The sequence below is a fragment of the Bombina bombina genome, chromosome 3 (assembly GCF_027579735.1).
Source record: "Bombina bombina isolate aBomBom1 chromosome 3, aBomBom1.pri, whole genome shotgun sequence".
In the NCBI taxonomy this organism is placed as follows: domain Eukaryota; kingdom Metazoa; phylum Chordata; class Amphibia; order Anura; family Bombinatoridae; genus Bombina; species Bombina bombina.
This window is the reverse complement of record NC_069501.1, coordinates 634,027,414-634,049,957: the sequence shown is the minus strand read 5'-3', so window position 1 is coordinate 634,049,957 and position 22,544 is coordinate 634,027,414. Positions and strand designations below refer to the sequence as shown.

Sequence of the window (22,544 nt, the reverse complement as noted above, 5' to 3'; positions counted from 1 at the left end):
TTCGTGGGAGCCATCCTCAAACTTCTCTGCCCCCCAACTCCTTTCTCTGTACCACCGGAGAAATCCTGAACGTCCTGGTCCTTGATCCGCGGAGCGGCTCCTTGAGGGGGGAGTTCTGTCAGGATTTTACCATTCTGTACCTTTAACAACTAATTATCATACTGCTATTTAAGGCTCCACCTACTGTTGAACGTTGCTTGGTAATTTGTTCAGTCACCCACTGTTCCTGAACACTTCGCACCCAGCTATTCCCTCCTGTCTAAGTTGGGATTTCCTGCTTCTGATACTAGTTCTTGTTACTGAAGTCTTGTGGTTTTGCAGCTCCACAACTTTGTTCCTGTCTCTCTCGCTGCTTGCTTCCTGCTTACTCGCATGCTGGTCCGTTGGCGTGTGACGTCACTAGGTGAAACCGCAGCCGCCACACACTCTCACTGAATCTCGGCACACGCTGTGTGCATTTCTTCTCCGGTAACTCCGCTTCTGCTCCACTCTGAGGATACTATTTGGGAAGTCGGTTTGTATATAATATCATCTGGATTACCGGTCTGTATTACCAATTTGCAAATAAGGATATCTTGCCTTTCATGTCATTTGCTACTGCTTGCCTCAAATAATCAAGTAATCAAGTCTACCTGCCATACTAAGCTATGAACCAGTTTATCTCATGCACTTGCTGTTACATGTACTATTCCGCTTGTGATTCACTATATTTACTTGCACAGTGACTTTTGCCGTATCTATCATTTGCCTAAATAGCACTACTCCATTTGCATTAACCTCTGATGAACTTTATGTGCTTAAACTGACTTTAACCAATGAAGCTACTCTGCACAACTCTATCTAAAGTGTGTGTGTGTGCCTGTGCAAGTTATGTAAATATTTTATATGTGTGTGATGCGAGTCTACAACTCATTTGGATGTGAATAAGCTTCTCCCTAAACTTTGGATTCTGAGTTATCCTACATTACCATACTATATTACTGTTTAGCTCATATCCAACTCCTTTTGTTATACCATCTTCACTCTGTATCCTACAGTAGTGACCCTCAGATCTATGAGCATAACAGGGTTCACACAAGTTAGATCTTAGTGAACCCGAGGTAAGGTGTGAGACTGAGTGGTCCTGCATGAACAAGGGTACTAGTTCATACTTAAACATTACACTAACACTAAATAAATATATTAACCCTTAAACCTAACCCTAACTTTAATATAATTAAAATAAATCTAAATGACTTCCGGTGGGCGGCTCTAGAAGATGGCAGCAAGCTTTTCTAGCTCTGAAGAAAACCTCTTCTAATGTCTGCAATTTCACCATCCTTCTATGCCTTCTGCATCTCCCTTGACAGATAAGCTGTCCGGGAATCTCTAGCAGATAGAAGCATTCCAACTTCTTCCCTGGAAGGCAATTTAATAAAATATAATCCACGAGGGATTACTGAGCAATGGAATCAGAAAGGGATATTGCTGCACAGATGTGCAATATTTTTCTGCCTATGCTTGACTGATTACTTCTAAGCTTTGACAGATTATATGAAGCGGTGCAGGCGACTGGGAGGTCATGCCCCACAAGACTGGCTACCGTTAACGTGATCAAACCAACAATACATATAACTTCCTTGGTACCCACTTGTGGAACCCCCTGATATCAACAACAGCTAGAATCGGACTCTCCCTGCGATACCATGTGGCCAGGCGATACTCATCTTAATTTAAGCCAACGCAGACCTCCACCTCACGGTGATGACATTTGCAATAGATCGCAACCGGCACCGGGAGGTAACATTTCAGATGATCCACAGAAGATTGCTCTTCAATGCTCCCCTATGCAGGCAACAGACTGGATCTCCGTGTCACCAAGGCTTTGGATGGTTATATTTAATGCACACTTGGGACAAAAATCTGATGCACAAATCCTTACTTAGGACTCTCTGGGATGGCGCACAAGTATTCCCCAAGGAAACCTGCGGATCTGACTTCTATGTGGTGCAGCTCTAAACGCCCGAAGTTGCAGGAGAGTCCACAGGTTACATGCCTTTTAAAATATGATAGAGCGAGAGGTATTGACTGACCGATTGCCTGGACCCCACTGTGATGGGTTAGTGTGCTATTTCTGTCACTTGTCTCTATGAAAACCGTCACTAAATGCCTGTGAAGATAAACCTTAGTCTACGTCTGGGTATTTCCTAAAGATTGTTTTGCTGATTGTGCATCTGGTGGAACTGTGAACTGTGATAGTTAGCGATGAAACAGGAGCCTGCTCATATAACTAGTTATCTGTTTTAGGGCTTGATTTTATTTATATGGTAGGCATACAGAATGTGGCTTTGCGTGCAGGTCTCCTTCAGTGCACGAATCCTCTCTTATTGTTTTTGATCTGTCAATGGCAACACTCGTGTGTAAAGTCAGTTAGTGACTTAACCCCACTGCTTCCGAATCTGCACCGGACTGATTGATGGCTCACTGCCATGAACTGCTTATTTATTCTGCCTCCCCTACGCATAACTGGTTGCTAGCTTTGTAAAAGACTTCTTCAGTATTTGACCCTTTGAGTTCTGAAGGCTGGTGCCCATGAGTACAGCACACCACTGAAGCAGATTTATAGATGGTAACTATAGTGCAAATGCAGGGGAGAAGAGTGGCAGAAAACAGTGCAAATAAAGCTAAAAGAAGCGAAAACTTGATTAACTTTCATAAAGCTTTCACCTCAGACTGTCATCAACTCAGAAATAAGTAGCCCTGCATTGTTATGCTATACTATTTTGCTTAAATTTAAATCTTTATGTTCATTAGAGATTAAGAATTTTGCAGTACAATCAGCTTAATTGTAATTTTGTTACTGTTTATATTTTCTTAAAATCTCACTTGAGAGTTACCCATATCTTGCAATCCATGCCAATACTTATGTGCCCTTTTGGATGTGACTTGGTATGTTACGTATATTGGCTCATTAATTTTTATATCGCTTAATCACATCCTGGGGGTGCTGAGTGGGTGATAGCCATGTCAAATCCAGTTTTGAATAGGAAAAAACATAATTTATGTAAGAACTTACCTGATAAATTCATTTCTTTCATATTAACAAGAGTCCATGAGCTAGTGACGTATGGGATATACATTCCTACCAGGAGGGGCAAAGTTTCCCAAACCTTAAAATGCCTATAAATACACCCCTCACCAAACCCACAAATCAGTTTAACGAATAGCCAAGAAGTGGGGTGATAAGAAAAAAAGTGCGAAGCATATAAAATAAGGAATTGGAATAATTGTGCTTTATACAAAAAAATCATAACCACCACAAAAAAGGGTGGGCCTCATGGACTCTTGTTAATATGAAAGAAATGAATTTATCAGGTAAGTTCTTACATAAATTATGTTTTCTTTCATGTAATTAACAAGAGTCCATGAGATAGTGACGTATGGGATAATGACTACCCAAGATGTGGATCTTTCCACACAAGAGTCACTAGAGAGGGAGGGATAAAATAAAGACAGCCAATTCCTGCTGAAAATAATCCACACCCAAAATAAAGTTTAACAAAAAACATAAGCAGAAGATTCAAACTGAAACCGCTGCCTGAAGAACTTTTCTACCAAAAACTGCTTCAGAAGAAGAAAATACATCAAAATGGTAGAATTTAGTAAAAGTATGCAAAGAGGACCAAGTTGCTGCTTTGCAGATCTGGTCAACCGAAGCTTCATTCCTAAACGCCCAGGAAGTAGATACTGACCTAGTAGAATGAGCTGTAATTCTCTGAGGCGGAATTTTACCCGACTCAACATAGGCAAGATGAATTAAAGATTTCAACCAAGATGCCAAAGAAATGGCAGAAGCTTTCTGGCCTTTCCTAGAACCGGAAAAGATAACAAAGAGACTAGAAGTCTTACAGAAAGATTTCGTAGCTTCAACATAATATTTCAAAGCTCTAACAACATCCAAAGAATGCAACGATTTCTCCTTAGAATTCTTAGGATTAGGACATAATGAAGGAACCACAATTTCTCTACTAATGTTTGTTGGAATTCACAACTTTAGATAAAAATTCAAAAGAAGTTCGCAACACCGCCTTATCCTGATGAAGAATCAGAAAAGGAGACTCACAAGAAAGAGGAGATAATTCAGAAACTCTTCTGGCAGAAGAGATGGCCAAAAGGAACAAAACTTTCCAAGAAAGTAATTTAATATCCAATGAATGCATAGGTTCAAATGGAGGAGCTTGAAGAGCCCCCAGAACCAAATTCAAACTCCAAGGAGGAGAAATTGACTTAATGACAGGCTTTATACGAACCAAAGCTTGTACAAAACAATGAATATCAGGAAGAATAGCAATCTTTCTGTGAAAAAGAACAGAAAGAGCAGAGATTTGACCTTTCAAGGAACTTGCGGACAAACCCTTATCTAAACCATCCTGAAGAAATTGTAATATTCTCGGTATTCTAAAAGAATGCCAAGAAAAATGATGAGAAAGACACCAAGAAATATAAGTCTTCCAGACTCTATAATATATCTCTCTGGATACAGATTTACGAGCCTGTAACATAGTATTAATCACAGAGTCAGAGAAACCTCTTTGACCAAGAATCAAGCGTTCAATCTCCATACCTTTAAATTTAAGGATTTCAGATCCTGATGGAAAAAAGGACCTTGAGACAAAAGGTCTGGTCTTAACGGAAGAGTCCACGGTTGGCAAGAGGCCATCCGGACAAGATCCGCATACCAAAACCTGTGAGGCCATGCCGGAGCTACCAGCAGAACAAACGAGCATTCCTTCAGAATCTTGGAGATTACTCTTGGAAGAAGAACTAGAGGCGGAAGATATAGGCAGGATGATACTTCCAAGGAAGTGAAAATGCATCCACTGCCTCCGCCTGAGGATCCCGGGATCTGGACAGATACCTGGGAAGTTTCTTGTTTAGATGAGAAGCCATCAGATCTATTTCTGGAAGTTCCCACATTTGAACAATCTGAAGAAATACCTCTGGGTGAAGAGACCATTCGCCCGGATGCAACGTTTGGCGACTGAGATAATCCGCTTTCCAATTGTCCATACCTGGGATATAAACCGCAGAGATTAGACAGGAGCTGGATTCCGCCCAAACCAAAATTCGAGATACTTCTTTCATAGCCAGAGGACTGTGAGTCCCTCCTTGATGATTGATGTATGCCACAGTTGTGACATTGTCTTATCTGAAAACAATGAACAACTCTCTCCTCAGAAGAGGCCAAGACTGAAGAGCTCTGAAAATTGCACGGAGTTCCAAAATATTGATCGGAAATCTCACCTCCTGAGATTCCCAAACCCCTTGTGCCGTCAGATACCCCCACACAGCTCCCCAACCTGTAAGACTTGTATCTGTTGAGATTATAGTCCAGGTCGGAAGAACAAAGAAGCCCCCTGAACTAAACGATGGTGATCTGTCCACCATGTCAGAGAGTGTCGTAAAATCGGTTTAAAGATATTAATTGAGATATCTTTGAGTAATCCCTGCACCATTGGTTCAGCATACAGAGCTGAAGAGGTCGCATGTGAAAACGAGCAAAGGAGATCGCATCTGATGCGGCAGTCCTAAGACCCAACATTTCCATGCATAAGGCTACCAAAGGGAATGATTGTGACTGAAGGTTTTGACAAGCTGATATCAATGTTAAACTTCTCTTGTCTGACAAGGACAGAGTCATAGACACTGAATTTATCTAGAAACCTAAAAAGATTACCCTTGTCTGAGGAATCAATGAACTGATTGGTAAATTGATCCTCCAACCATGAACTTGAAAAAACAACACAAGTCGATTCGTATGAGATTCTTCGAAAATGAGAAGACTGAGCAAGTACCAAGATATCGTCCAAATAAGGAAATACCAAAACCCTATTCTCTGATTACAGAAAGAAGGGCACCGAGAACCTTTGAAAAAAATTCTTGGAACTGAGGCTAGGCCAAACAGTAGAGCCACAAAACTGGTAATGCTTGTCTAAAAAGAGAATCTCAGACACTAAAAGTGATCTGGATGAATCGGAATATGCAGATACACATCCTGTAAATCTATTGTAGACATATAATGCCCTTGCTAAACAAAAGGCAGGATAGTCCTACAGTAACCATCTTGAATGTTGGTATCCTAACATAACGATTCAATAATGATAGATCCAGAACTGGTCTGAAGGAATTGACCTTCTTTGGTACAATGAAGAGATAAAATAAAACCCCAGCCCCTGTTCCAGAACTGGAACTGGCATAAATACTCCAGCCAACTCTAGATCTGAAACACATTTCAGAAATGCTGAGCCTTGCTGTGTCAACTGGGACACGGGAAAGAAAAGAATCTCTTAGCAGGAGGCCTTAACTTGAAGCCAATTCTGTACCTTTCTGAAACAATGTTTCTGAAACCAGATATTAAGAACGGAATTGATCCAAATTTCTTTGAAGAAAACGTAATCTGCCCCATACCAGCTGAGCTGGAATAAGGGCCGCACCTTCATAGGTACTTAGGAGCTGGCTATAGGTTTCTATAAGGCTTGGATATATTCCAAACTGGAAATAGTTTCCAAACTGATACCGCTCCTGAGGATGAAGGATCAGGCTTTTGTTCCTTGTTGTGAGGAAAGGAACGAAATGATTATTTACCCTGGAAAGAAAGGGAAAGCAAAGTTGACTTAGAAGACATGTCAGTATTCCAAGTTTAAACCATAAAGCTTTTCTAGCTAAAATAGCTAGAGACATATACCTGACATCAACTCTAATGATATCAAAAGATGGTATCACCAATAAAATTATTAGCATGTTATAGAATAATAATAATGCTATAAAATTATGATCTGTTACTTGTTGCGCTAAAGCTTCTAACCAAAAAGTTGAAGCTGCAGCAACATCCGCTAAAAATATAGCAGGTCTAAGAAGATTACCTGAACATAAGTAAGCTTTTCTTAGAAAAGATTCAATTTTCCTATCTAAAGGATCCTTAAATGAAGTACTATCTGCCATAGGAATAGTAGTACATTAGCAGGAGTAGAGACAGCCCCATAACCTTAGGGATTTTTGTCCCAAAAAACTCTAATCTGTCAGATGGCACAGGATATAATTTGCTTAAACGTCTAGAAGGAGTAAATAAATTACCCAAATTATTCCATTCCCTGGAAATTACTACAGAAATAGCATCAGGGAGATAAAACACTTCTGGAATAACTACAGGAGATTTAAAAACCTTATTTAAACGTTTACATTTAGTATCAAGAGGACCAGAATCCTCTATTTCTAATGCAAATAACACTTCTTTAAGAAAAGAACGAATAAATTCCATCTTGAACAAATACAAAGATTTATCAGCATCAACCTCTGAGACAGAAACCTCTGAACCAGAAGAACCATTATCAGTATCAGAATGATGATGTTCATTTAAAAATTCATCTGAAAAAAAGAGAAGTTTTAAAAGACTTTTATGTATACTAGAAGGAGAAATAACAGACATAGCCTTCTTAATGGATTTAAAAAATAAAATCTCTTATGTTATCAGGAACACTCTGAAAATTAGATGTTGACGGACAGCAACAGGTAATGTAACAGTACTAAAGGAAATTTTATCTGCATTAATAAGTTTGACATGACATGCAATACAAATAACAGCTGGAGAAAACAGATACCAAAAGTTTATAGCAGACTTAGCTTGGTAGCTCCAGCACTGTGCAGTGATTTTCCTGTAGTATCTTCTGACTCAGTTGCAACGTGGAACATCTTGCAATATGTAAAAGAAAAAAACAACATATAAAGCAAAATTGATCAAATTCCTTAAATGACAGTTTCAGGAATGGGAAAAAAATGCCAGTGAACAAGCTTCTAGCAACCAGAAGCAATAAATAATGAGACTTAAATAATGTGGAGACAAAAATGACGCCCATATTTTTTAGCGCCAAAAAAAGACGCCCACATTATTTGGCGCCTAAATGCTTTTGGCGCCAAAAATGACGCCACATCCGGAACGCCGACATCTTTGACGCAAAATAACGTCAAAAAATGACGCAACTTCCGGCGACACGTATGACGCCGGAAACGGAAAAGAATTTTTGCGCCAAAAAAGTCCGCGCCAAGAATGACGCAATAAAATGAAGCATTTTCAGCCCCCGCGAGCCTAACAGCCCACAGGGAAAAAAGTCAAATTTTTGAGGTAAGAAAAAATATGATAATTCAATGCATAATCCCAAATATGAAACTGACTGTCTGGAAATAAGGAAAGTTGAACATTCTGAGTCAAGGCAAATAAATGTTTGAATACATATATTTAGAACTTTATAAATAAAGTGCCCAACCATAGCTTAGAGTGTCACAGAAAATAAGACTTACTTACCCCAGGACACTCATCTACATGTTTGTAGAAAGCCAAACCAGTACTGAAACGAGAATCAGTAGAGGAAATGGTAAATATAAGAGTATATCGTCGATCTGAAAAGGGAGGTAAGAGATGAATCTCTACGACCGATAACAGAGAACCTTATGAAATAGACCCCGTAGAAGGAGATCACTGCATTCAATAGGCAATACTCTCTTCACATCCCTCTGACATTCACTGCACGCTGAGAGGAAAACCGGGCTCCAACTTGCTGCGGAGCGCATATCAACGTAGAATCTAGCACAAACTTACTTCACCACCTCCCTTGGAGGCAAAGTTTGTAAAACTGATTTGTGGGTGTGGTGAGGGGTGTATTTATAGGCATTTTAAGGTTTGGGAAACTTTGCCCCTCCTGGTAGGAATGTATATCCCATACGTCACTAGCTCATGGACTCTTGTTAATTACATGAAAGAAACAATGTTTTCATTTTCTATATAGGTACATGTATAATACTGCAAAATGGGGGCTGGACCTTGAAATTTTAATTCCCAATTGTTTCAAGAAATACAGTCCTTTTCAATCTCTACACTTTATAAAATCTGAACGTAGGATGCCATCATGGCTAATGCATTCTCACTCATATCTTATGTATAATGGAAGTTGCACACGCATTCCAATTTACCATCAATGCCATAATCCAGCTCAATGAATAGTAATAGTTAATTGTACATTTTAAATGCTATAATATCATGTTATTGAATTTGACTTTCTGCGACTTAGCATTTTTGTTAAACCCACAGTCCCTTCTTATTTTGCTGCTAGGTATACTAAATTCTTTGCCCCTTGGATATACTTATATTGATCATTGTCGTGAGCGAAAGGATTACATACACCGTCCAATCAACCAGCGATATATAGTTTGTCTGTATGCAATTATATCTACTTGTTTCATCTATATCACAGACAATATTTCATGGAATTTTGTTATATAGTGGGACCCTCAGGATCAACGTGCTTTATTATACTGTAATAGTATTGATGGGTCTTAATCGCTGAAGTAGCTTCTCACTGCAGTTGAATAGGATTGTAATCCTTACAAAAGTCAAGGTCAGATATCTTACTTTAATTATCTAAACTGTCCCATATTGGTAGCTATAACTCCTCATTATTATATTATATTCTGCTTGGATGTTCTTCCAGTTTACTCCAATAGATATCTCCAATGGTGACCTGGTAGTGAGCATACCAATGTTAGCCAATGCCCCCTCCTTATCACTGAAAATTTCTGTATATTGAACATCCTTGGGTTGACATCTTGATGAACATTAATACCTTAATTTAGCCTTCTTTCCTTATGGGTTAAACCCAAATTTGAACTAAGCTACTCCTTTGCTGTAATGCCCTCCGGGAGTTACTTATTGTTTGAATTCTTATTTTATTTTTATTGTATTTAGGTTGAGGTTATTCAAGTTAAGTTAGTTGAATAACTTTTTATTTTCAGTTTAGGTTGAGGTTTTTTGAGTTGTTAGTTTAATAACATAAAAATCCCAACATTGGGATGCGAGCGTATATCTGTTGGAATACTCATTAATACGCTGAAAACTCTTAAACTTAATGCAATTGGATTTTGTATCTACATATATGTGTATATATGTTTGTGTATGTATGTGTATATATATGTGCCAGTCTGCTTCTAACTCACCCTGCGAGGTGTGCTGATGAGATATTGTGTATGCTTGTATCCTTTGTTGGTTACAAATAAAATTAAAAAAAAAAAAAAAAAAAATCTATATAAAACTTACTATCATTACCTAACTAATTCATATTAAAAACTAAATACATAGCTATAAAATAAACCCTAAAATATAACTAATAGTTACATTGTAGCTATCTTAGGTTTTATTGTTATTTCACAGCTTAGTTTGTATTTATTTTAACTAGGTAGACTAGTTAGTAAATAGTTATTAACTATTTACTAACTACCTAGTTAAAATAAATACAAATTTACCTGTAAAATAAAACATAACCTGACACCTAACATTACACTACAGTTAAATAAATTACATTAATTAAATACAATTAACTAAATAAAAAATAAACACTAAATTACACTAAATAAAAAAAGAAATTATCAAATATTTAAACTAATTACACCTAATCTAATAGCCCTATCAAAATAAAAAAGCCCCCCCCCAAATAAAAAAAAATCCTAGCCTAAACTAAACTGCCAATAGCCCTTAAAAGGGCCTTTTGCAGGGCATTGCCCCAAAGAAATCAGCTCTTTTACCTGTAAAAAAAAATACAAACAACCCTCCCAACATTAAAACCCACCACCCACACAACCAAACACCCCAAATAAAATCCTATCTAAAAAACCTAAGCTCCCCATTGCCCTGAAAAGGGTATTTGGATGGGCATTTCCCATAAAAGGGCATTTAGCTCTTTTTCTTTGTCCAAACCCCTAATCCAAAAATAAAACCCACCCAATAAACCCTTAAAAAAAACCTAACACTAACCCCCAAAGATCCACTTACAGTTTTTGAAGACCAGACATCCATCCTCATCAAGCCGGGAGAAGTCTTCATCCAAGCGGGCAGAAGTCCTCAACGAAGCCGGGAGAAGTCTTCATCCAAGCGGCAAGAAGTCGTCCTCCAGGCGAGCAGAAGTCTTTATCCAGACGGCATCTTCTATCTTCATCCTTCCAACGCGGAGCTACAGCTTTGTAGCGCAAAACCCATAACTACTGACTTTCGATGGCGGTACGAATCTTGTCGGTATAGGCTGTACACCTCACTTTTTGGCCTCCCAGGCAAAACTCGTAATATCATCGCTATGGAAGTCCCATTGAAAAAGGACTTTTTGAAAGGTGCGGTAGTTATGTTACGTTATGGCCAAAAAAGTGTGCGGTACAGCTGTACCTACAAGACTCGTAATAGCAGCGGTAGTGAAGAAACAGCGTTATGAGCCATAATGCAAAACTCGTAATCTAGCCGAAATTATATAACATACGGCTAGATTTAGAGTTTTGTCGGTAAAGACCCGCGTAGCTAACGCAGCTTTTTTTCCTACCGCTGCTTCCAAACAACGCTGGTATTTAGAGTTGTCTGAGGGGCTGCGTTAGGCTCCAAAAAGGCTGCGTTGAGCCTAATTTACCGCCACTTCAACCTTCAATACCAGCGTGCTTACGGTAGCGGTAAGCAGCTAAAACGTGCTCGTGCACGATTCCCCATAGGAAACAATGGGGCAATTTGGGCTGAAAAAAACCTAACACCTGCAAAAAAGCAGCGTTAAGCTCCCAACGCAGCCCCATTGTTTCCTATGGGGAAACAGTTTCTAAGGCTGCACCTAACACCCTAACCTTACACTTATTAACCCCTAATCTGCCGTCCCCGCTATCACTGACACCTGCATTATACTATTAACCCCTAATCTGCCGCTCCGTACACCGCCGCAACCTACATTATCCCTATGTACCCCTAATCTGTTGCCCCTAACACCGCCGACCCCTATATTATATTTATTAACCCCTAATCTGCCCCCCCCCCAACGTCGCTGTCACCTAACTTCAAGTATTAACCCCTAATCTGCCGACCGCACATCGCCGCTACTATAATAAATGTATTAACCCCTAAAGCTAAGTCTAACCCTAACCCTAACACCCCCTAATTTAAATATAATTTTAATCTAATGAAATAAATTAACTCTTATTAACTAAAGTATTCCTATTTAAAACTAAATACTTAACTGTAAAATAAGTAATATAGCTACAATATAACGAATAATTATATTGTAGCTATTTTAGGATTTATATTTATTTTACAGGCAAAATAATTACAAAATTACCTGTAAAATAAATCCTAACCTAAGTTACAATTAAACCAAACACTACACTATCAATAAATTAATTAAATAAATTACCTACAATTACATACCATTAAATAAACTAAACTAAATTACAAAAAAAAACAACACACTAAATTACAAAAAATAAAAAAAGATTACAAGAATATTAGGCTAATTACACCTACTCTAAGCCCCCTAATAAAATAAAAAAGCCCCCCAAAATAATAAAGGTCCCTACCCTATTCTAAATTAAAAAGTAATCAGCTCTTTTACCAGCCCTTAAAAGAGCTTTTTGCAGGGCATGCCCCAAAGTAATCAGCTCTTTTGCCTGTAAAAAAAAATACAACCCCCCCAACATTAAAACCCACCACCCACGTATCCCTACTCCAACCCAACCCCCCCTTAAATAAACCTAACACTACCCTCCTGAAGATCTCCCTACCTTGAGTCGTCTTCACCCAGCCGGGCCGAAGTCTTCATCCGATGGGGCAGAAGAGGACATCCAGACCGGAAGAAGTCTTCATCCTATCCGGGCAGAAGAGGACATCCGGACCGGCAGACATCTTCATCCAAGCGGCATCTTCTATCTTCATCCATCCCAGCCGACGCGGATCCATCCTCTTCAATGAAGGTTCCTTTAAATGACGTCATCCAAGATGGCGTCCCTCGAATTCCGATTGGCTGATAGGATTCTATCAGCCAATCGGAATTAAGGTAGGAAAAATCTGATTGGCTGATTGGATCAGCCAATCGGATTTAACTTGAATCTGATTGGCTGATTGAATTAGCCAATCAGATTTTTCCTACCTTAATTCCGATTGGCTGATAGAATCCTATCAGCCAATTGGAATTCGAGGGACGCCATCTTGGATGACGTCATTTAAAGGAACCTTCATTCGGCGAGTAGACGTCATTTGAAGAGGATGGATCCGCGTCGGCTGGGAAGAAGATGGCTCCGTTGGGGTTGGGTTGGAGTAGGGGTATGTGGGTGGTGGGTTTTAATGTTGGGGGGGTTGTATTTTTTTTACAGTCAAAAGAGCTGATTACTTTGGGGCATGCCAAGTATTTAGCTTTAAATAGGAATACTTTAGTTAATAAGAGCTAATTTATTTTGTTAGATTAAAATTATTTTTAATTTAGGGGGGTGTTAGGGTTAGGCTTAGCTTTAGGGGTTAATACATTTATTATAGTAGCGGCGAGGTCCGGTCAGCAGATTAGGGGTTAATACTTGAAGTTAGGTGGCGGCGACATTGGGGGGGGGGGGGGCAGATTAGGCGTTAATACAATTTATTCTAGTGTTTGTGAGGCGGGAGTACAGCGGTTTAGGTGTTAATACATTTATTATAGTGGCGGCGATGTCCGGTCGGCAGATTAGGGGTTAATAAGTGTAGGTAAGGTAGCGGCGACGTTGGGGGGGCAGATTAGGGGTTAATAAATATTATGTAGGTGTCGGCGATGTTAGGGGCAGCAGATTAGGGGTTCATAGGGATAATGTAGGTGTCGGCGATGTGCAGTCGGCAGATTAGGGTTAAAAATATTTATTATAGTGGCGGCGATGTGGGGGGACCTCGGTTTAGGGGTACATAGGTAGTTTATGGTTGTTAGTGTACTTTAGAGCACTGTAGTTAAGAGCTTTATATACTGGCGTTAGCCCATAAAGCTCTTAACTACAGCCTTTCCATGGGCGGTAGGAGTCTTGTCGGTAGTGGGTGTACCGCTCACTTCAGCCAAGACTCTAAATACCGGCGTTAGGAAGATCCCATTGAAAAGATAATATACGCAATTGGCGTAAGGGGATCTGCGGTATGGAAGAGTCGCGGCTTGAAAGTGAGCGGTACACCTTTACCTGGCTGACTCTAAATACCAGCGGGCGGCCAACAGCAGCGTTAGGACCCCTTAACGCTGCTTTTGATGGCTAATGCAGAACTCTAAATCTAGGCGTTATTTTTTCTTATTTTTCAGGTGCCGTAATAAAATTCCTTCATCTAAGGAAGAGCATATAGAAGTCATTACCTTGCCATACATGGTTCTTGCATACATATCACATAACACCATATATCACATTTTCCCATGTATGGAGACTCCTGAATTACATGATACATCAACTATTAATGAGCTCAATAAGATCCTTTTAGTTGGATCTTTTTTTTTAAAGTTGAACATAAATGTATATCCAGGCTATTTTAATAAATATTTACCAATAATGTACATACTGTATAGGTACCACCTACCTGTCATACAATGAACAACCACAAGCATTTGACTTTTAGAATAATAACGTCAACTATGATTCATTACAGTAATATGGAGCATCTAATTTGATTGTAAACATGTTTCTAAACATGAATTGTTAACATTTTTTAAAATGATATAAACCACTTTACTCACAGTTTAATATGTTGATGATGATATCAAACCAAAAGCAAATCTACTGTTGTATTACATATTTTTAAAAGATCATTAAAGCCATTAAATATGTAACTGTTTAATCCTTGGCTTATATCAGAGATGGTAAACGTCCTAACATATTGGTGCTGCAGATCAATGTATTAGAAGTCTTAAAGGGACATGGAACTCAATTTCTTTCTTTCATTATTCAGATAGAGAATACAATTTTAAACAACATTCCAAATTTCTTCTATTATCTAATTTGCTTCATTCTTCATATATCATTTGTTGAAGAAATAGTAATGCACATGGGTGAGCCAATCACACAAGGCATGTATCTGCAGCCACCAATCAGCAGATACTGAGCCTATTTAAAAACTTTTCAACAAAGGATATCAAGAGAACCAAGCAAATTAGATAATAGAAGTAAATTAGAAAGGTATTTAAAATTGCATATACTGACAAAAAAGGTGGCATAACCGTTATACAATACAGAACATAATATAGAAAATTGAAATAACAGTAACAATTGCAATAAAATTCTCTGCATTTGTAAACTCATCTTGTTAATGAAGTGTCAAAAGTATAAAGACAATTCTCCAAAGATTAACAGGAAACTAGGGCAATTGTTAATAAGATATCTTACTTAAAGGGACATAACATTTAAAACTGAAAGGTGCATAAATGCAATTCTTTTTTTGAATAGAAGCATATTTGCTGTAAACTTCTAATATAAGTAATTACTGTTTCATGGGCATATTTACATGTGCTGTGTGTGACTTTTCCAGCCACATTCAAACACACAGAGGCCGCCATGATTAAAAGTGCTACGAAGTGGCAAAATATATTTCTAAGCTCCCGACATAGTGGCTAACAGGATGCTTCGCTGAGAGGTGTTGACTATTCATGCCATTGGATGGCGATGCTGGCTATAGATAATACTCAGCACCGCTGCCCATTTTGGCAATGTAGTAAAGGATCCCTTAGAATAGAACTGCCGTGCCTAACCACTAATCCTTATACCCCTAAATCGAAGTACCCCACAATCGCAAACTAAAAGAACAAAAATCAGGACAGGTGCAGCCTGACTCAAGTGCAGTACAATTTATTGAACGGTAAGTGCGCTAAGACAAATGGCTACTTACAAACAATAAAAACATATGAGGCAATGGTGGAAATCAAATTCCAAAATGAAGACTGCTGCAATTGTTCCACAATCCAAGCGTGTAATCCAACGTTTAGAGTCCACCTCAGCCATAATTTAATAAAATGTGGACTCTAAACGTTGGATTACACGCTTGGATTGTGGAACAATTGCAGCAGTCTTCATTTTGGAATTTGATTTCCACCATTGCCTTATGTTTTTATTGCTGTAAAATCCTCTGAAGTGCAAGTCTCCAAGACCTAGAAGACAAAAGCACTTACCTGCAAATCCAGCTGTCTGGCAGGAAGACACCTCACAAGGCGTGAAAGGACACATACTCCTTACAGAGACCTGTAGAAAAAGAAAGAACAGAGTAACCAACTTTGGCTTTCTACACCAAGGGCAGCAACATATGTTAGAAAACCAAGCAAGGACCACCTCACTACTTTCTAACTGCTTAAAAGCCACCACTACTCTTACTCAAAAATCCTTGCTTGCAGGGAAAAGCATCCGAAAAGGGAATCAATATCTTCAGGCACCTAACTTCGCACATTCTCCATTGACAGAGGCAAAGAGAATGACTGGGGGTTATGGGTAGGGGAAGTGACACTTAACAGCTTTGCTGGGGTGCTCTTTGCCTCCTCCTGCTGGCCAGGAGTGAATATCCCCACTAGTAATTGGAATGACGTTGGGGACTCTCTGTGTTTTAGGAAATAAATAATTCATAGCTTATATTTAAGTGGTACATTAGAAATAAGTGTATGTGAATATAAGTGCATTGTACTGAAGAAATAAAAACAGAATATGTTGAACTGCAACAATTATCTATTTTCTTGACACATTTTCAAACCAACCTACTTTTGGGTCAAATGTTATATTCCTTTGGAAACTGTACTGGAGATGAGCAAAGAGCTCTCTGTCTTCTTTTTCAAGGGTAGTCATAACTCGTTCTGCCATTGCAAATATTTCCAACCAAGATGGGTAGATGTTTTTTGCCAAAATATGTAAGTACATCGACAATTCATATGAATGCTCAGCTGGAATGTAGACAAATGGGTTTAACAATGGGGGAGACATATTTACAGTAGATCAAAGCAACCATTGTTCAAGTCTAAATGTTAGAAGAGAGAGTGATAAAATAGCATATTATATTTCTTTATTGAGATAAAAAAAAGATGAGCAGATTTTAATATTGTCTGTTAAATTCAAACTAAGTGACATTATTTATTAAATCAAGAATTAGATACCAACTAATTTTTCCTGGGACTGGAAGCTGAATCAAAGAGACTCAATGGTGGAGCCACAGCAATTTTATGGAGATTGGATGTGGCAGGGGCAGAGTTGGGTGTGATATGGGCATGATCATGGCTTTAGGTTATGGCTAAGTGGCCCTTCATTTCACTTTGCTGAACCAGGGAATTTATAAAGCAGAAAGAACTGTGGGAGGTACTGTGAGGGCAGAGCTACCAAACTGCCACTAGCCTAAACCTGCAGGATATTTGGGAGATTATTAATAAGATGGATCAACTATCATCCTCTGATGAGTATACTTCTTAAACTGTCACTAAATGTTTATATTGCATGTGTGTGTGCATTAGACATTTTGTTTTGTGCTAAATCATCTTCGACTTTGAGTAAATAAGAGTTTATTTTTAAACTAGAAATGTTAAAAGGTGCATATGGTTTTGAATAGCCAGTATAAGAAAATATACAGGCGGCTAAATTCACTAACAGATGTCACTAGATCCTTCAGCTTCACCAGTTTTATGTTATTCCATGCAGCTGATTCTCTAAAGAATAGAGAAATGAGTGATGGTTGGTGAATAAGCGGCATGGAAAGGATGTTGGCAGCCAGTGAAGGTGGAGCAACCTTTTAGTGAATTTTGCCAGTGAGGAGAGCTTATAAAGATTTACAGCAGGGGATAACATATTGTATAAACATGTAACAAGCTATCAAACTCTATAGTTCTCTACTGAAGTTTACAAATTATTTTTTATCATTATACAGCTGGAGCATAGCAATTTGACTACCTAACGCCTAGATTTAGAGTTTGGCGGTAGCCGTCAAAACCAGTGTTAGAGGCTCCTAACGCTGGTTTTTACCGCCCGCTGGTATTTAGAGTCAGTCAGGAAAGGGTCTAACGCTCACTTTCCAGCCGCGACTTTTCCATACCGCAGATCCCCCTACGCCAATTGCGTATCCTATCTTTTCAATGGGATCTTTCTAACGCCGGTATTTAGAGTCTTGGCTGAAGTGAGCGTTAGAAATCTAACGACAAAACTCCAGCCGCAGAAAAAAGTCAGGAGTTAAGAGCTTTCTGGGCTAACGCTGGTTCATAAAGCTCTTAACTACTGTGCTCTAAAGTACACTAACACCCATAAACTACCTATGTACCCCTAAACCGAGGTCCCCCCACATTGCCGCCACTCGATAAAAATTTTTAACCCCTAATCTGCCGACCGCACACCGCCGCAACCTACATTATCCCTATGTACCCCTAATCTGCTGCCCCTAATACCGCCGACACCTACATATTTATTAACCCCTAATCTGCCGCCGCCAACGTCGCCTCCACCTACCTACACTTATTAACCCCTAATCTTCCGACCGGACCTCACCGCTACTATAATAAATGTATTAACCCCTAATCCGCCTCACTCCTGCCTCAATAACCCTTTAATAAATAGTATTAACCCCTAATCTGCCCTCCCTAACATCGCCGCCACCTAACTTCAAGCAGTAACCCCTAATCTGCCGACTGGACCTCACCGCTACTCTAATACATTTTTTAACCCCTAAAGCTAATTCTAACCCTAACCCTAAATTATTCCTATTTAAAGCTAAATACTTACCTGTAAAATAAACCCTAATATAGCTACAATATAAATTATAATTATATTGTAGCTATTTTAGGATTAATATTTATTTTACAGGCAACTTTGTATTTATTTTAACTAGGTACAATAGCTATTAAATAGTTAAGAACTATTTAATAGTTACCTAGTTAAAATAATTACAAAATTACCTGTAAAATAAATCCTAACCTATGTTACAATTAAACCTAACACTACACTATCAATAAATAAATTAAATAAACTACCTACAATTATCTACAATTAAACCTAACACTACACTGTCAATAAATTAATTAAATACAATACCTACAAATAAATACAATGAAATAAACTAACTAAAGTACAAAAAATAAAAAAGAACTAAGTTACAAAAAATAAAAAAATATTTACAAACATTAGAAAAATATTACAACAATTTTAAACTAATTATGCCTACTCTAAGCCCCCTAATAAAATAACAAAGACCCCCAAAATAAAAAAATGCCCTACCCTATTCTAAAATGAAAATAGAAAAGCTCTTTTACCTTACAAGCACTGAAAAGGGCCCTTTGCGGGGCATGCCCCAAAGAATTCAGCTCTTTTGCCAGTAAAAAAAACCATACAATACCCCCCCCCCTGCATTACAACCCAACACCCACATACCCCTAATCTAACCCAAACCCCCCTTAAATAAACCTAACACTAAGCCCCTGAAGATCTCCCTACCTTGTCTTCACCACGCCGGGTTCACCGATCGATCCAGAAGAGCCTCCGATGTCTTGATCCAAGCCCAAGCGGGGGGCTGAAGATGTCCATGATCCGGCTGAAGTCTTCATCCAAGCGGGAGCTGAAGAGGTCCATGATCCGACTGAAGTCTTCTATCAAGCGGCATCTTCAATCTTCTTTCTTCCGGATCCATGTAGTTCATCCCGCCGACGCGGAACATCCATTTTCACCGACGACTTCCCAACGAATGACGGTTCCTTTAAGGGACGTCATCCAAGATGGCGTCCCTCGAATTCCGATTGGCTGATAGGATTCTATCAGCCAATCGGAATTACGGTAGGAAAATTCTGATTGGCTGATGGAATCAGCCAATCAGATTCAAGTTCAATCCGATTGGCTGATCCGATCAGCCAATCAGATTGAGCTTGCATTCTATTGGCTGATCGGAACAGCCAATAGAATGCAAGCTCAATCTGATTGGCTGATTGGATCAGCCAATCGGATTGAACTTGAATCTGATTGGCTGATTCCATCAGCCAATCAGAATTTTCCTACCTTAATTCCGATTGGCCGATAGAATCCTATCAGCCAATCGGAATTCGAGGGACGCCATCTTGGATGACGTCCCTTAAAGGAACCGTCATTCGTCGGGAAGTCGTCGGTGAAGATGGATGTTCCGCATCGGCAGGATGAACTACATGGATCCGGAAGAAAGAAGATTGAAGATGCCGCTTGATAGAAGACTTCAGTCGGATCATGGACCTCTTCAGCTCCCGCTTGGATGAAGACTTCAGCCGGATCATGGACATCTTCAGCCCCCCGCTTGGGCTTGGATCAAGACATCGGAGGCTCTTCTGGATCGATCGGTGAACCCGGCGTGGTTAAGACAAGGTAGGGAGATCATCAGGGGCTTAGTGTTAGGTTTATTTAAGGGGGGTTTGGGTTAGATTAGGGGTATGTGGGTGGTGGGTTGTAATGTTGGGGGGGGTATTGTATGGGTTTTTTTTACAGGCAAAAGAGCTGAATTCTTTGGGGCATGCCCCGCAAAGGGCCCTTTTCAGGGCTGGTAAGGTAAAAGAGCTTTTCTATTTTAATTTTAGAATAGGGTAGGGCATTTTTTTATTTTGGGGGTCTTTGTTATTTTATTAGGGGGCTTAGAGTAGGCATAATTAGTTTAAAATTGTTGTAATATTTTTCTAATGTTTGTAAATATTTTTCTAATGTTTGTAAATATTTTTTTATTTTTTGTAACTTAGTTCTTTTTTATTTTTTGTACTTTAGTTAGTTTATTTCATTGTATTTATTTGTAGGTATTGTATTTAATTAATTTATTGATAGTGTAGTGTTAGGTTTAATTGTAGATAATTGTAGGTAGTTTATTTAATTTATTTATTGATAGTGTAGTGTTAGGTTTAATTGTAACTTAGGTTAGGATTTATTTTACAGGTAATTTTGTAATTATTTTAACTAGGTAACTATTAAATAGTTCTTAACTATTTAATAGCTATTGTACCTAGTTAAAATAAATACCAAGTTGCCTGTAAAATAAATATTAATCCTAAAATAGCTACAATATAATTATAATTTATATTGTAGCTATATTAGGGTTTATTTTACAGGTAAGTATTTAGCTTTAAATAGGAATAATTTATTTAATAAGAGTTAATTTATTTCGTTAGATTTAAATTATAATTAACTTAGGGGGGTGTTAGTGTTAGGGTTAGACTTAGCTTTAGGGGTTAATACATTTATTAGAGTAGCGGTGAGGTCCGGTCGGCAGATTAGGGGTTAATTATTGTAGGTAGGTGGAGGCGACGTTGGGGGCGGCAGATTAGGGGTTAATAAATATAATATAGGGGTCGGCAGTGTTAGGGGCAGCAGATTAGGGGTACATAGGGATAACGTAGGTTGCGGCGGTGTACGGAGCGGCAGATTAGGGGTTAATAATAATATGCAGGGGTCAGCGATAGCGGGGGCAGCAGATTAGGGGTTTATAAGTGTAAGGTTAGGGGTGTTTAGACTCGGGGTACATGTTAGAGTGTTAGGTGCAGACTTAGGAAGTGTTTCCGCATAGGAAACAATGGGGCTGCGTTAGGAGCTTAACGCTGCTTTTTTGCAGGTGTTAGGTTTTTTTTCAGCTCAAACAGCCCCATTGTTTCCTATGGGGGAATCGTGCACGAGCACGTTTTTGAAGCTGGCCGCGTCCGTAAGCACCGCTGGTATTGAGAGTTGCAGTGGCGGTAAATTATGCTCTACGCTCCTTTTTTGGAGACTAACGCAGCCATTCTGTGAACTCTAAATACCAGCGGTATTTAAAAGGTGCGGGGGGGAAAAAACATGCGTTAGCTATGCGGGTCGTTACCGACAAAACTCTAAATCTAGCCATAAGATTTATACACTCTATATGCACTAATATACACTCTGGTAGAAAAATACACATTGGCTGCCTCTCCCATTCTCCATACCTTTATTTTATATAAAGGGACATGAAACCCCAACATTTTCGTGATTCAGATAGATCATACATTTGTAAACAACTCTCCAATTTACTTCTATTATAAATGTTGCTTCATTCCTTTGGTGCCCTTTCTTGAAGGAGCAGAAAAGAACTACTGGGAGCCAGCTGAACACACCAGTAAGCCAATTCCAAGAGGGATATATATGCAGCCTCCAATCAGCAGCTAGCACCCAGCTTCTGAGTCTACCTAGGTATACTTTTTAACAAAGGATACCAAGAGAACAAAGCAAATTAGCTAAAAGAAGTACATTGGAAAGTTGTTAGAAACTGTATACTCTATCAGAATCATGAAAGAAAAATGTTGGGATTCATGTCTTTAATAACATTGCAAATTATTTATGTTAAAACCATGGGGTAGATTTATTATAGTGCGAGAGGACAAGATACAATGTAGCGTATCATGTCTGCTGCACAACGATAAATGCTGACAGCATACGCTGTCGGCATTTATCATTGCACCAGCAGTTCACAATGCCGCCCCTTGCAGATTCGCGGCCAATCGGCTGCTAGCAGGGGGTGTCAATCAACCCGATCGTATTCGATTGGGTTGATTTCTGTCTGCGGCCTCAGAGCAGGCGGACAAGTTATGGAGCAGCGGTCCTTAGACCGCTGCTTCATAACTTGTGTTTCTGGCGAGCCTGAAGGCTCTCACGAAAACAGGGTCATTAAGCACCATACGGAGCTTGATAAATCGGCCCCATATGTTCAGCAACACGCAAGAAAAAATAATTAGCAAAATAGTTCTATCTTTTTGTCTTTATTAAAAATT

The 22,544-nt window shown here is 39.0% G+C and overlaps 1 protein-coding gene across 1 annotated transcript in view; it reads right to left on the bottom strand.

Annotated features, from left to right (window-relative positions):
• The window catches only part of LOC128652460 (uncharacterized), a 186,002-nt gene that overhangs the window by 163,204 nt on the left and 254 nt on the right, over positions 1 to 22,544 (bottom strand). The window contains exon 2 of the mRNA XM_053705398.1: positions 16,555 to 16,733. Coding sequence (XP_053561373.1) covers positions 16,555 to 16,733 — 179 coding nt within the window. The remainder of the gene's footprint in view (positions 1 to 16,554; positions 16,734 to 22,544) is intronic.